Raw genomic sequence first — 14864 nt, forward strand, 5'->3', positions numbered from 1 at the left:
CTCTCTCTCTCTCTCTCTCTCTCTCTCTCTCTCTCTCTCTCTCCCCCCCCCTTTCTGTGGTTTCAGTGTGAATTCGTGTTTGTATGATTGCTTACACCGTCAGCAAGGCGCGTTGTGCACTGCACACACTCCAGCACCGTGTTCACTGTGTCTACTCTCCTGCACTGTGCTGCGTTTTGAGGTTCCACGACCTGCTGGACACGCTGATGAAGCACGGCGACCGCTTCTGCCTCCTCAAGGACTACGAGGACTACATGCGCGTACGTGGCATATCCATGTCCCTGCGATAATGATGATGATGATGATGATGATGATGATGATACCATGTGCTGCCCTGCACGCCTCCTTCCAATGCGCTCTGTTACCCCCCACCACAAGACGATCAAACGCTGCCAAGTGCTTTGTGCTTCGTGATCGGTGTTCCGTGTTTCCTGCTGCCTCACCTTGACCACCACCACCATCTCGACGAACACATCTCGACTAACATATTCACCACCACCACCACCGCCCACCACTGCCACCACCGCCCAACACCACCATTGCCATTATCACTGGTTAACTGCCACCCACCTGATACAGGTGCAAGATCAACTTGGGCGCGACTTCCAGGACTCTGTGTCGTGGGCGAAGAAGTGCATCATCAACGTGGCCAACGGCGGGTTTTTCTCGTCGGACCGCACCATTGCGCAGTACACAAAGGACATCTGGCGCGCGTTCCCCGTCCTCGTCGACCCGGTCGTCGGGGAGGCCAACGGTGCCGTCCCCACCACCGCCACCGCAGACGCTGAGAAGAAGTGATGATGCCCCTGTTGTTGGCGGTGTGGGCGTGGTTGCAGGGTTGAGTGTGCTGTTGGTGTCGTTGGTGTCGTTGGTGTGTGGACTGCCGTGCGTCTGTCATCGCACACATGAACGTTATACCGTTTGCAACTCCCTCTTTTGTCTTTTTCCCACACCGTCTTGCGTATCTGCTGTTGCGTTTACTCCTTGGTTCTCCCTCTCCATACACACATGTTGCTCGTTCTTTGCGTTTCTGGTGCTCAACGTGCGTCTTGGTGTTTTGGTTTTCGTTTACAACGGTTGGCCGTGCGTTGGGTTTGCGTGATGGCTGGCGTCAAATCACAACATCCATTGAAGAGAATGAAGCACAACCACAATGGAAGGGGGAAACAGCACTGCACGCAATGGAACAACAACAAGCAAACACAGGAACAAGGCAGAACCACAAGAAGAAGACACAAAATGAACGAATTCCATGACCAAGAGTGTGGGCAGGCACAGATCAACGCTATATGTAATTGCCGCTCGCGTGGGCTGTTGGTGTTAACGTAAACCAACAGCAATCACAGCAGTGGACAGGCATGCATGATCAAGAAGAAAGGGCGCGGGCGAGCAGTCGAGAGTGTGCGTGGGGGGGGGGCGTATTTTGTCATTGTTGAGTGGTGTCGTGTGTGTGGAGGTGGATGGTCGATGAGGTGAGGCGGGTGCACTCAGATCTCCGGGATGGTGTGGTCCATGTACTTCTTGATGAGGGACGAGCCAATCTTCTTGATGAGGTGGTTGTAGATGAAGGTCGGCATGATGGTCAGCGTCACCGACGGCGGGCTCTCCTTGATCACAGACACAATGCCCTGATGGGTGCAGCAGCAACAGATGAGATTGGTCGTGTGAGAAAGAGGGGAGGGTCGTGGTGATGGATGGTGAGGGAACGTCAGTTGAAGTGGAGCAGGCACACAAACAGATGAGCACAGAGAGACAGGCAGATGTGTAGAAAGATTGGAGAAGTTACGGACATAGGCATAGACATAGACAGAGGCACAGACACGCACACACACGCGCGCACGCACAGAGGACACACAGACACAGACATAAGACACACACACACACACGCACAGAGGACACACACACACACACACACACACACAGACACACACACACGCAGGATACACACACACACACACACACGCACGCACGCACCTTGTCTGTCATGCCAACGACGTTCTGGCCGTTGACCTCGATGAGGCGGTGGTTGATGAGGAGACCGTTGCGCGCCGCAGACGAGTCCTTGACAATGTTGGAGACAGACCCGCCACGCACGGTGAAGCCGCAGTGGTTGAGCGAGTCCTTGCGGACGGTGAGGGAGCGACACCATGGGCGGTCGCGGATGGCGAGCACAACCCGCTCCTCCGGCGCACTCTTCAGCGCACGCAGCGCCTTGGAGTCGCTGAAGCCAGCCACGTTCTGGCCGTTGATCTGTTGAGGTGGTGGTGGTCGTGTTGGTGGTGTTGAGTGGAGATGGTAGCTGAGGTGAGTGGTTGAAGGACCCAAAGAAGCAGGGATGCTGGCAATAAGAAGGGGGGGGGGTTGGATGACACACTCAGTCCATGCACACACACGTACACACGTACACACGTACACACGTACATATACACACACACACGTACACACGTACACACGTACATACACACACACACACACACAACACGCACACACACCTGGAGGATTTGGTCGCCAAAGCGGAGGCCGGCCATGGCGGCGGCGCTGTTGGACCAGACAAACGAGACAAAGACGCCCTTGTCAATGGCCTTCACCGCAATGCCAAGCTTGCCCTCCTGGCTCTTGGCCAGCACAATCTCCCGCACGCCCTGGCGGATGGTGCCGGCGACAAGGCCGCGGTCTGTCTGTGGGGTGAGCGCCGCAATGGCGTGCGAGCCGGGGAGGTCCTGACGCGGCATGACGGCGCGCTGCTCCGGAGGCGGCATGGTGGCCACCTGCATCTGGTAGTCGTGCTGCATCTGGTGCTGCACCTCGGCCGGCATCTGCGACATGATGGCCTGGGGCGATGTGTCGATGCCGAGGTAGTCCACGCCAAGGTCCTCCATCAGGCTGGCGTAGGGGCTCTGGTAGGTTGTGGCCACGGTGGTCGTGGTGGTTGTCGCCTGTGGCGGAGGCGGGGCGCCGTAAGGCCCAGACATGGCTGACGAGTACGACGACGCCATGGACGGCGCCGACGATGAGGACGCATACGAGGGCGGCTGCTGGTACGGCTGCTGCTGCTGTTGTGACGCGGCGGTCAGCGCAATGGCAGCACGCGCCTGCCAATGGGAAGGACGGGAAAAACACACACAAAAAGAACACAAACACAGCAACGTTCGTGCGAGTGAGGGAATGGGGAAAAGGCAGGCAGGTGGTGACAATGCGCATGCATTGTGCGTGTGTCTGCATGTGTGAGCGAACAAGGTTCGCGTTCAGGGTTCGCGTTTGCATTTGGAAAAAACAGGAAGGACACCACGCAGCACGGCACAACTCAATATGAACATACCTCCTTGTCAACAGTCATATCCTCGAGCGTGGGGTAAAGCCCAGACATGATTGGTTGCTCTTGCTTCCTTTTTGTGTGTGAAAGGGGAGGAACGCGGATCGATCGATCAATGGATGGATGCTGCAGATGTGTGGGTCGTTCGTTGGATGTGAGCGGTGTCTGCGAGGAGATATAAAGTGGAATGAGGTGGGGATATGGAAGGATGGTTGGTTGGTGGTGGTGGTGGGGAATCGCAGGTGTGGATGAATGCTGCTTGTCGTTGTGTGTGGAACACCAGTCTTGCTTGCCTTCTCGCCTTGCTTGCGTTGCGCCGCCCAGCTGATGACTCATCACGCTCAGAGCATTGAGAACTTTCCGCGCAATTTTTTAATTATTGTGCCAGTGTTTGCCGATGGGCCCGTACCATACAGCCAGTAAATTTTTTGTGAGGCAAATTACATTTTGCCCACAATGCCCAAAGAACGTTTGCAAGGAACTGTGGCAAAATGCCTGCATTGCCGCAAGCAAGGCGGACTTTGCGCACTTGGCTTCTTCTTCACATTGATTGGAGGAATCAAAAGGTGTGGTGTGTGTGTGTGGAGGAAGCACTAACGCGCGGCCTCGCTGCCATCAAGATCGTCGTTGTCGCTGCCTGTGTATTGTGTCTTGGGACTGCACGACACAACGTTGAAGCACGACTGCTGCTGAAGAGCATTCACTCTGTGCAGGCGAAGAGGGTGGCTGGGAGAGTCGTGAGAACACACACACACACACAGACACACAGACACACATACACACAGACACATACACACAGACACACAGACACACATACAGCACAGACACACATACAGCACAGACAGCACACACACAAACACACACACACACAATATGTCCGAGTCGCAGCCGCTGCTGGGCGGCGCAGGGCAACGTGCATCGTCAGGGATCGCAGCAGCGCCAGGGCCACATTGGCCAACGCCAACACCATCCGCAGTCGAGGCGTCGAGTGGCGGCGTGCTGATCAGCACCCCAACCGGCGGCACCAGAAGTCCTGGTTACCAGAACGCAGGCTCAACAGCGGCAGGTGCGGCAGGAACAGCAGGAGATGTGGAGGTCGCACAACACGTCGGCCACGTCAAGAACCAGCTCGGCACCATCAACGGCTGCTATGTGCCCTGCCTCCTCAACATCATGGGCATCATCCTCTTCCTCCGCTTGGGCTGGATTGTGGGCGAGGCAGGCATCCTCGTCACCCTGGCCATGCTCACCATCGCCACGCTGCAGGCTGTCCTGACCGTGCTCAGCGTGAGCGCACTCGTCACCAACGGCATGATCTCCACGGGCGGCTCGTACTTTATGATCTCACGTTGTCTCGGCCCGGAGTTTGGCGGTGCCATCGGCCTCCTCTTCTATGCCGCATATGCCATGGGCGTGGTACGTGCGCTCCTTTGTTTTGTGTGTCTGCCTGTATATATGTGTGTGTGTGTGTGTGCGTGAATGCTCTTTCTACCTGTCTGTGTGTGTGTGTGTGTGCGTGTGTGTGTGTGTGTGTGCGTGAATGCTCCGTCTGCCTGTACGTGTGTGTGTGTGTGTGTGTGTGTGTGTGTGTGTGTGTGTGTGTTTGTGTGTGTGTGTGTGTTCTGTTTGGGTTTGTGTGCATCTGCCTGCCTGCCTTACGTACCTGCCCTGCCGTCAGTCCGGCCGCCATGCCCACAATATCCACGCCTCTGCTGCCTTGTTGCCTTCTTTCGCTCAACTCCTCCGCTTTCCCCAGGCCTTCTATTCGCTCGGGTTTGCCACGACGGTACAGAGCACATTCTTCCCCGACGCGGCGGAACCAATGTGGATCATGCGCCTCATTGCGTCACTGGGCCTCCTCTTCATCCTCACCATCAGCATGCTCGGCGCAGAGTTCTTCTCCAAGTTCAACGTCCTCTTCTTCATGGTGAGCACGCATTCCTCGCCACATCGCTGCTGCTACTGCTGCTGCTGCTGCTGCTGCTGCTGCTGCTGCTGATGATGATGATGATGATGATGCTGATGATGCTGATGATGATGATGATGATATTTATTTGTGTTGAGCCGCAACCCCCGTACCCTTGCCTGCTTGATGCTGGTTCAAGATATGCAAACGCACATGCATTCACGCATTCAAATACGCATTCGCACACCTCCACATGCGCTTTCTTCGCCTCTTATCACCGCCACCACCACTGCTACGACCACCATGACAGGTTCAGTTTGGGTCGATTGCGATTGGCATGATCAGCTTCCTCATTCCACGCGACTTTACTGTGCAGTTCACATCAAATGGCACCGCCTTCAACACCAGCACCTCATTCCCCAAGCACGCGCACGATAACCTGTACGTATGCGTGCTGTGCATATGTGTGTGTGCGCGCGTGTGTGTGTATGTGTGTGCGCGCGCGTGTGTGTGCGTGTGTGTGTGTGTGTGTGTGTGTGTGTGTGTGTGTATGTGTATGTGCATGTTTCGAGCCCCCCCCCATCCGCCCCTTGCGACTGCAATGCCACCCCCTTGTCCCAAAGATAACCTCAAATTGCCACTCGCGTTTCCCGCAAATGCGCCAGGTACCCTGACCTGACGGTGAGCGAGTCGTGCCACGGCAAATGCGACATCCACACCATCTTCGCCATCATGTTCCCCATGGTCACAGGTGCGCATCTGTTGGATATCCTGTGCTCGCGGACCCCTGCCATCACACACACACACACACACACACACACACACACACACACACACACACACACACACACACACATATCACACACAAGCGCGCACAGCACACACGTGTGCTAACGCTCAACTGCTGCTGCTCTGACGCGGTTGCTTGCAGGCATTATGGAGGGCGCCAATTTGTCTGGCGATTTGAAAAACCCGGCGCATAGCATCCCCGTGGGCACGTTGTCTGCGCTGCTGACAGCGTACATCATCTACACGCTGCAAATCACGTTTATGGGCGGCAGCTTCAACCGCTCCACCCTCGTCAACGACCAGAACATCTACCAGGACGCGTGTGTTGGGTCGCCGTACATTGTGGTGGTTGGCATCCTCATCTCATCGCTGAGCTCGGGACTTGGCTCGCTGTTTGGCGGGTCGCGTGTGCTGCAGGCGATGGCGCGAGATGACCTCATGGGCATCCTGAAGCCGTTTGCATACGGTTCCAAGAAGGGCGATGAACCACGTGTGGCCGTCGCGTTCACCTGGGTCATCGCACAGGTGCGCGTTGTGTGTGTGTGTGTGTGTGTGTGTGTGTGTGTGTGTGTGCGTGTCTCTCTCTGTCTGTTTGTCTGATTGTCATATCAGCCTGAACGCTTGTCTTTGAAGCTGTCATCATCCCCCCCCCAAACAAAAATTTAAAAAAATCCGCATCCTTCCACCCATGCCTCACAACCCCCCCCCCCCCTTCTCACCAGGCGTGCGTGATGATTGGCGACCTCGATGTCGTTGCGCCCATTGAGACGTCGTTCTTCTGCTTATCTTATGCTGTCGTCAACCTCACCTGTTTCATCCTCAGCGCAATGGGCGCTCCAAACTTCCGCCCGCGCTTCAAGTTCTACTCCTGGCCAACAGCCCTCCTCGGGTAAGAAGGCAGCAGGGTGGTGGTGGTGGCGGCGATGGCGGTGTTTTGTGTGTCTTTGTGTGTGTCTTTGTGTATGCGCGTGTCTGTGTATGTACATCACCTTGACACACATTTGCCGCTCTTCACTTACATTACACTTTTACTCGCCACAACCACAACCACAACAACAACCACCACCACCTGCACCTTCGACTCCACCACCACCACCACCACCGCAGCGCCATCCTGAACATTGTGGTGATGTTCTATCTCAACTGGATCTACGCTGCGGTGACGCTGGCGTGCATGCTGCTGCTGTACGTCTACCTCTCCCTCTATGGCCCGGCCACAGACTGGGGCGATATCACCAACGAGCTCATCTACCACCAGGTCTCGCTGGCGCTTGCACAAACATCTGTGTGTGTGTGTCTGTGTGTGTCTGTGTGTGTGTACGTGTGTGTGTGTGTGTCTGTGTGTGTCTGTGTGTGTGTCTCTGTGTGTGTCTGTGTGTACGTGTGTACGTGTGTGTTTGAATCTGCGTCTCTGTAAGCCTTTGCGCGATCTTCCTCCTCCCCTTCACCACATCACAATTCTCACACCCTCCATCCTCCCTCCCTTTCTTCCAACAACATAGGTGCGCAAGTACCTGCTGCGGCTGTCGACAATGCAGTCGCACTCCAAGTACTGGAAGCCAAACCTGCTGGTGCTGGCTGGCGGGTGCGACGCGGGTCTGCTCGCATTCTGCAACGCGCTCAAGAAGGGCGGTCTCATGGTCATTGCACAGGTGCGCAGGCATGGCGGAGGCAGTGGTCTGGAATGAGAGTGAGAGAGTGAAGTGCATGTGCGTTTGCGGGTGGGAGAGGAGAGAATAGCCCTGTTATTCTTCGCTTGTGCGGCCATTGTTATGTTACCATACGGAAGCGTTGTCCCCTCACCTGTGCCACCCACCCACCCACCACAGGTGCTGCCTGGCCGCCGTGCAGACATACACGCGACGTCGCTCCGGCTGCGCGACGCGTGGAACGGGTTTGTCAAGCGGCACCGCCTCAAGTCGTTTGTGCACACGACGGCGAGCGAGGACATCAACCTCGCATACCGAATCCTCATGGACACCAGCGGTCTCGGCGGTCTCGTCATCAACACAGGTGCCCGCACACACGCTCAGGCCAGGAGGAGGTGGGAGAGGGGGGGGGGGTTGGAGGTGGTGGGGTGGTTGCATTCGTGCTGCTACGCAAAATCTTTGCACGTGAACAGTTTATATCTCACTGCTTTGACGCAATTACACGCACGCACACACGCACATACGCCTCCTGCTTCCCTTTGATCTCCGGTTGCAGTGGTTGTTCCGTTCTTCGAAGCAAAGCGTGATGACGATGAGGACGTATTCGATGTGCACATGTACGAGCAATTGATCACGCACCTCAACAAGGACAAGGAAAACGTCAACACCGTCCCCGCAATGAAGTCAGTGGTGATGGGGTCGGTTTCGCTTGCTTTCGTGCTTGCTTTAGTTTGCTTGCTTTCGTGCTTGGTTTATTTTGCTTGGTTGCTTTCGTGCTTGGTTTAGTTTGGTTGCTTGCTCGGTAACTTTGCTCTTTGGTCTCTTCCCTTTGTACAATCACTGGCAATGTCTGTTGTTGTTATGTTGCTCACTGCCACACCTGCTCACCAAACCAACCGCCTTGATCATGCCCAGGTGCAACCTCCCACTGGACTCTGCGCTCCCGTTCTGCCGCCTCGTGTCGGACATTCTCGCCTACAACAAGAACTGCGTGATTGCGCGCAACTTTGGCGAGGCCGTTCTCGGTCGCCGCCGCCGCATCTACACGCACACGAGGTGGGGGGGGGGGTGTTGGTGCGATGCCCTTTGTTGTGTTACGCAGTGATGATGGTGATGTGTGATGTGTGTCTGAGTCTGTGTGTGTGTTGGCATTACACGTCATGCTGTGGCTCATTCATTATCCACTCCACCACTACCACCACCACCACCTCCTCCTCCTCCTCCTCCACCTCCTCCTCCTCCTCCTCCTCCTCCTCCTCCTCCTCCTCCTCCTCCTCCTCCTCCCCTTTTCCTCTTTGCCTCTCATCACGGCCATCACCACAGCGCCCTGCCGAATGTGGACGTGTGGATCTTTGGATCGTGGACCGCCAACAACAGGTAGCGTCGTCGTCATGCAACCTGAGGCTACTCATGGTGTTTGGATGCACATGATATGGTGTGACAAACCGCCATCACACACGACACTGCATTGGCACTCATTATCCTCACGCCCCTACCACGTATCCCTTGCTTGATACATTTCCTCACCGCCTCCAACGCTCTCTATCGCATCATCATCACCACCATCAGGCAGCGTGCGCCGTCCGCGTTGAGCGTGCCCATGTCAGAGTCCTCGACCAACTCGACTGCCGACGATTACGATGCGAGCACCCCCTCCATGGAGGAGACACCGGGACCCATCTGCTTCACGGGTCTTGTCGCCCTTCTCGTTCAGCTCGGCCAGGTGAGCTGCCACACTGCCCTCGTGGTCGCAGTCGACATCATCATCCTGTTGGTCGTCGTCGTGCAGTGAAAGCACCTGCTCTTGCGTGCGTACTCGTGCTGCTCTGTGTGCTGCTCTGTGTGGCTTGCATATCACTCGGACGCGTGGACATCATTAATGACTCCAATCACCGCACATACCACCAAGCATCCCCCAACACCTTCGCTTCCTCCTTCCCTCATCCACTCAACCCCTCCCTCATCTCGCTCCCCCCCCCCCAAAACACAGATCCTGCAGGTGTCGCGAATTGGCGCAGGTGGTCTGAGGAAACAGCGCAGCCTCCACCGCGTGCGCATCTTCCACCTCGCAAACATCGCTGGTTCATCCGCTACAGAGGCAAACGCCGAGGCCCTGGTGAGATGTGGTGACGATGATTATGATGATGATCATGGGGTGCTGGCTGTTGCTGCTCGAAACGCATGCCACCCTATCCCAATGTCGCCTTTACGCTTGCACTCACTGCCGCCGCCACCGTCATCACCACCACCCCACCACACACACACACACACACACACACACACACACACACACACACACACACACACACACACACACACACACACACACACACACACACACACACACACACACACCGCATACGCACGCGTGCGCACACATTCAAGCTGGCTGAGCAACAGCTGCGCGAGTTCTGCAAGGAAGGGCGTGTTGACATCGAGGACCAGGACATAAAGGTGTGCCGCATTCTGGCATTGCCTGCACATGCCTCTTTGTCTCATGTCTATCTGTGGCTTCATGTGCGCTGCCCCAACACCACCTGCACGTTGTTTACCGTTCACCGTTCATGGTGCACGGCCTTGCCATCATGCTTGCCATCCCTGCTTCACTCTTTCGTCACTCCTAACCCGCAGTTCCACTCACGCGCGCCAACCCCACCTTCCACCTGCCTGCTGGGTAGATTGTGACGCTGCATGACTTGAAGCAGCTTGTACCCGAGTACTGCACATACATCCACGACAGCAACAGCGGCGACTTGTCTGATGTGGAGCAGCTGCCGCCAACGCTACAGGCCACCATCCTCAACACCCTCATGAAACACCACGCAGATAACACGTGCCAGGTAAATATGTGTGCGTGCCTGTGTGTGTATGTATGTATGTATGTGTATGTATGTATGTATGTATGTGTGTGTGTATGTATGTATGTATGTATGTATGTATGTATGTATGTATGTATGTATGTATGTATGTATGTATGTATGTATGTATGTATGTATGTATGTGTGTGTGCGTGCCTGTGTGAGTGAGGGGGGTTATGTGTAAGTACGTAAGAGAGTGTGTGCGTGCGTGTGTGTGTGTGTGTGTGTGTGTGTGTGTGTGTGTGTGTGTGTGTGTGTGTGTGTGTGTGTGTGTGTGTGTGTGTGTACGTCTGGTCCTGTGTACCTGCGCACGTCTAACATCCAGTCCACAGGCTACTCCTTCATCTCATCACCCCTCACACCTGTACCCCTCCCCCACGCCATCCCACGCCACCTATGCCACCTCCCAGCTGTTCGTGCCACTGCCAGAGCCCCCGCGCCACCTGACCGACGCCTCCGCATCCGCATACATGCACGTGATTGATCGCCTGTCTGCAGACCTACCCCCAGTGGCGCTCGTGGCCAGTGGCGAGACCACGTCCTACATCTCCACGTCCATGTAGACCCGGTTACTTTGCACCACAAAGGTCGCTCAGCCCAGCAGCGATGGTTGGGCCTGATTGGCAATGCGTGCACGTCTGTGTGTGTGTGTGTGTGTGTGTGTGTGTGTGTGTGTGTGTGTGTGTGTGTGTGTGTGTGTGTGTGTGTGTGTGCTGCATGCATTGCATGTGCACACACGTGCATGTGCACGCATGTGAATTTGTGTGTTCATGCGCCGGAAACAAGTGCGTGTCGCCTCCCTCCCTGTCGGCGACAATCTCGCTCCCCCATCTGCCACTTCCATATCCCATTCCTTTCCTCTCTCTCTCTCTCTCTCTTTCTCTCTCCTCGCGTAGGCTCGCTCTTGTGCTCGTTTGCTGTGCTGATAATTGTCTTCTTTTCTTCACGTCCCCTCGTTGGCATGATCTTGCGCCAAGGTTGCTTGCTTCGTGCCTTGTTTCTTGTTGGTTCTAAATGAAAAAAACAAACAAAACCAATGAACCATTTCTGCAAAGCGGCTTCAGCTATCACGCGCACCCCCCCCCCTCTCTCTCTCTCGCTCCCAAACACAGCAGCTCAGGGCAGCACAACACAATACAACAGCGTGCCACCGTTGAAACGCCAACCAAACCACCAAACAAGCACTACAAAACACAGTTGTGCGCACCTTCAAAGACAACGCAAGATCATGGACAAGGGCATGGAAAGAGGAAGGTTCACAGACGGCGTTCACAGTTCACAGCGCCACGTGCACCATCGCCACTGACAGCACAAGCACACATACACGCGCGCGCAGGTATACATGTGCACGCATACACACATACACAAACACATGCGCGTGTGTGCACATGTTCGTTGCACCACAGTTTAGGCCACCTCGCCCGCTGTTGTTGTGGTGGTGGTTGCAGGTTGGTTGCTGCAATCACCGTCGACAGTTGGTGCTGTTGCCTGTGTCTTCTCAGCCTGGCCCTCTGTCTTCTCCTCTGTGCCTGCTTCTGCTGGTGCTGTTGGTGCTGCCGTTGGTGTCGTTTCAGACACGGCTGGCGTGGCAGTGGCTGCTTCCTCCACTGCTGCCTCTGATGTGGCGGGCGTGGTGGCGGATGGCGCTGTTGTGGCCGCGGCGTCCTGCTCATCATCGCCAGTGTCCATGGCAGTTGTGGCAGTGGCTGATGGCTCTTCCTTGCTATCACCCTCCTCCTTCTGCTGGTCCTCCTCCTTGCTGTCACCATCCTGGTGTTGCTTCTCATCCTCCGTGCTCTCGTCGTGTTGCTTGGACGCCTCGTCTTCCTCCTCCTCCTTTGCCTCCTCGGCTTCTGTCTCCTTCTCAGCATCATCATCGCCAGCTGCTGCAGTGGTTGTGGTCGTCGTGGTGGATTCGCCCTCCGCAGGCGGGGTTGTCGCTGCTGCCGTGTCCGTGTCCTTGCTCTCTTCCTCCTCGTGGCCCTTGTCCTCCTCCTTGTCTTCCTCCTTCTTGTCCTCATCGTCGCCATCCTCACCCGTCTGCATGTCCTGTGCATCATCGTCGCCACCCGCGGCCTTGCCCTTCTTCTCCTCCTCCTCCTTCCTCAGTGCCTCTTCCTGCTGCCGGGCCTCGGCCTCGGCCTCGGCCTTGGCGGCCTCGTGTGCAGCCGACAGCCGCGCGTACTTGGCTGCGCTGATCTCCATCAGCCGCTTGTACCGGTCCCGCTCGGCCTCCAGCTGGATGCACTTGGTCCGCAGCTCGGCAATCACCTTGATGCGGTCGGCGTCCTCCTTGTTGGCCATGGATTGCGTCATGGCGGGCGAGGTTGCAAATGCGGCCTTGGACTCCTGCTGCTGTGCGCGCAGCATGTCCACCATCTCCTGCAGCGTCCTGTTCTCCTCCAGCAGCTGCGCCGTCGTCGCGTCAACACCGGCACCAACGGCGGCACCGCCCGTGAAGGTTGGCACGGCCACAGGGGTGGCAGCAGCGGTGGCGGTGGTGGTGAGGGAGGCGACGGTGTCCTTGAGGGATTCGAGCGCATTCAGGGCCTGGTTGAGCTGCTGCATCATGGCGGCCTGCAGTGGCGATGGTGGTGGTGGTGGTGGTGGTGGTGGGGGTGGTGGTGTGTAAAGGTGTGGGGGGAGGGGGTGAGGGCGGGAAAATGGACACGGGGAATTGGAATGGGGAAGGAAGAACCAGAGAGCAACGGCTCAAGTAAACACAGCGCTATTACATTGACACACACTATGCACACACTTACCCATACTCATACTCACGTTCACACACACACACACACACACACCTACTCATACACACCTACTCTTACTCACATTCACACATACACACATACTCATACACCCATACTAATACTCACACTCACACACGCACAAACATAACGCACCTGTGTGGCGTCTGTGGTGGCAGCCATCTTGGGTGTCTTTGGGGCGCGGGCAGAGGAGGGCGGTGTCGCCATCTGCGAGCCAGCCCTGCGCTTGGAACTTGTGGTGTCGCGAGCAGCAACGCTTCCGCGGCGGCTTCCCCGCAGCGAACTCGAGTCAACAGTGGGGAGCGCAAAGGCGGAGGAGGTGGCCGTGGTGAGGGGCGTGGTGGGCTCCGAGGGGATGGGAGCAATGGATGAGCGAGCACGGGCACGCGCGCGCTGCTGCTGCTGCTGCTGCTTGCGGGCGTCCTTTGCCTGCTGCATGAACTTGAGCTGGCGCTCCACCTCCTCCACGTTGACTTTGGTCAGGGCCGAAGCATCCACCTCGAGCTTCGTGTTGAAGCCAAGCAGTTGCACGCTGAACCTGCGGGTCCGTGGCGAGGGGAGAGAAGGTATTGAGAAGGGAGCACGCAACAGAGGTGTTAGAGGGGCGATGGAGGCGAACAAGGGTTTGTGGTAGTTGGTGGCGAGGGATTGAGGGGGAAGAAGGGAGGATGAAGCGGATGAGACGCGTGTTGTTGGAAGAGTTTGGGGCAGCAAAATGCACACACATACATACACACACACACACACACACACACACACACACACACACACACACACACACACACACACACACACATGCATACCGCTTGTTTGGAAGAGCGCTGACAATCTCGGCTGGGCGGCGCGTGCCGTTGTCCTCGGAGCAGAACACCTGCTCGCCAACATCAAACTCCGTTTCAGGGGAGAGCGACGCGAGTGGGGTGTTGAGGACGGTGCGCGTGACGTCGTCCTTGGCAGAGTCCGCAGGCGTCATCCCACGCAGGTCCTTGGCCGTCGCATCAGCACCAGCCTGGTGTTTGATGTGTGTGTGTGTGATTGTGTGTGTGATTGTGAGTTGAGGTGCGAAATAAGAATTCAGGGTGCAAGCGCAAGCAAGAAGATGGACCACGGTTTGCTGGTTGGAAAGATGACGCAAGGATTTGCACCGGTCAGCGCCCACGTACCCGAAGGAGCATCTTGGCCATGAGATGCTTGCCGTTCATGGCAGCAACGTGCAGGAGGGAGATGCCACTGGCAGAGAGGTTTGGGTTCAGCCCACGCTCAAGCATAATCTGTGGCATGTCGTTATGATGTGTGCAAGTGTGTGTGTGTGTGTGTGTGCGCGCGCGCGTGTGTGTGTGCGTGTGTGTGTGCGTGCGTGTGTGTGTGTGTGTGTGTGTGTGTGTGTGTGTGTGTGTGAGTGTGTGTCTGTAGAGTCCTCTCGCATCGTCACCCCCTCTTCGCTTCAATTAAAAAAGAAAAATATATCCACATAACAGAGTTTTCACCATGCCCCCTATTACTCATCGATGTAAAAAAGAAAATACATCTACCCACCTTGCGCCGCCCCGTGTTTTTTGCTCGTGTTTTATATTTATTATT

At 56.2% G+C, this 14864-nt stretch overlaps 4 protein-coding genes across 4 annotated transcripts in view; 2 read left to right on the forward strand and 2 right to left on the reverse strand.

Moving 5' to 3' along the window:
* PTSG_08531 (glycogen phosphorylase) overlaps positions 1–1162 on the forward strand; it is a 6637-nt gene extending 5475 nt beyond the window's left edge. Inside the window, exons 12-13 of the mRNA XM_004990265.1 lie at positions 182–260; positions 580–1162. Coding sequence (XP_004990322.1) covers positions 182–260; positions 580–798 — 298 coding nt within the window. The 3' untranslated portion in view covers positions 799–1162. The remainder of the gene's footprint in view (positions 1–181; positions 261–579) is intronic.
* Positions 1031–3572, reverse strand: PTSG_08532 (syndecan binding protein). The gene is made up of 4 exons (XM_004990266.1): positions 3320–3572; positions 2493–3092; positions 1975–2250; positions 1031–1628 (listed from the first exon to the last, which is right to left on the reverse strand). The coding sequence occupies exons 1-4, from the start codon at positions 3365–3367 to the stop codon at positions 1488–1490; spliced, it is 1065 nt and encodes a 354-aa protein (XP_004990323.1). The 5' UTR covers positions 3368–3572; the 3' UTR covers positions 1031–1487.
* Positions 3573–4116: 544 nt separating this feature from the next.
* Positions 4117–11188, forward strand: PTSG_08533 (basolateral NaK(2Cl) cotransporter). Its single transcript, XM_004990267.1, has 17 exons — positions 4117–4729; positions 5070–5240; positions 5530–5660; positions 5885–5970; positions 6151–6533; positions 6731–6897; positions 7116–7266; positions 7511–7660; positions 7838–8021; positions 8214–8340; positions 8573–8713; positions 8981–9034; positions 9227–9380; positions 9648–9773; positions 10043–10111; positions 10336–10497; positions 10926–11188. Exons 1-17 carry the CDS (start codon positions 4187–4189, stop codon positions 11076–11078), a joined length of 2952 nt encoding a protein of 983 aa, XP_004990324.1. The 5' UTR covers positions 4117–4186; the 3' UTR covers positions 11079–11188.
* Positions 11189–11566: 378 nt separating this feature from the next.
* The window catches only part of PTSG_08534 (uncharacterized protein), a 3846-nt gene continuing 548 nt past the window's right edge, over positions 11567–14864 (reverse strand). Inside the window, exons 2-5 of the mRNA XM_004990268.1 lie at positions 14447–14554; positions 14087–14292; positions 13419–13821; positions 11567–13092 (exon numbers count right to left, since the gene is read on the reverse strand). Of these exons, the coding sequence (XP_004990325.1) occupies positions 11923–13092; positions 13419–13821; positions 14087–14292; positions 14447–14554 (1887 nt within the window). The 3' untranslated portion in view covers positions 11567–11922. The remainder of the gene's footprint in view (positions 13093–13418; positions 13822–14086; positions 14293–14446; positions 14555–14864) is intronic.

This window comes from Salpingoeca rosetta (assembly GCF_000188695.1).
Source record: "Salpingoeca rosetta unplaced genomic scaffold supercont1.24, whole genome shotgun sequence".
NCBI lineage: Eukaryota > Choanoflagellata > Craspedida > Salpingoecidae > Salpingoeca > Salpingoeca rosetta.

Coding starts and splice junctions, on each gene's coding strand:
- PTSG_08532 (XM_004990266.1), bottom strand. CDS start 3,367: ATGTCTGGGCTTTACCCCACGCTCGAGGATATGACTGTTGACAAGGAG. Junction 3,093..3,319: donor ATATGACTGTTGACAAGGAG/GTATGTTCATAT, acceptor TCCCATTGGCAG/GCGCGTGCTGCCATTGCGCT. Junction 1,629..1,974: donor TCGTTGGCATGACAGACAAG/GTGCGTGCGTGC, acceptor TGCACCCATCAG/GGCATTGTGTCTGTGATCAA.
- PTSG_08533 (XM_004990267.1), top strand. CDS start 4,187: ATGTCCGAGTCGCAGCCGCTGCTGGGCGGCGCAGGGCAACGTGCATCG. Junction 4,730..5,069: donor CCGCATATGCCATGGGCGTG/GTACGTGCGCTC, acceptor CGCTTTCCCCAG/GCCTTCTATTCGCTCGGGTT. Junction 9,381..9,647: donor TTCTCGTTCAGCTCGGCCAG/GTGAGCTGCCAC, acceptor CCCAAAACACAG/ATCCTGCAGGTGTCGCGAAT.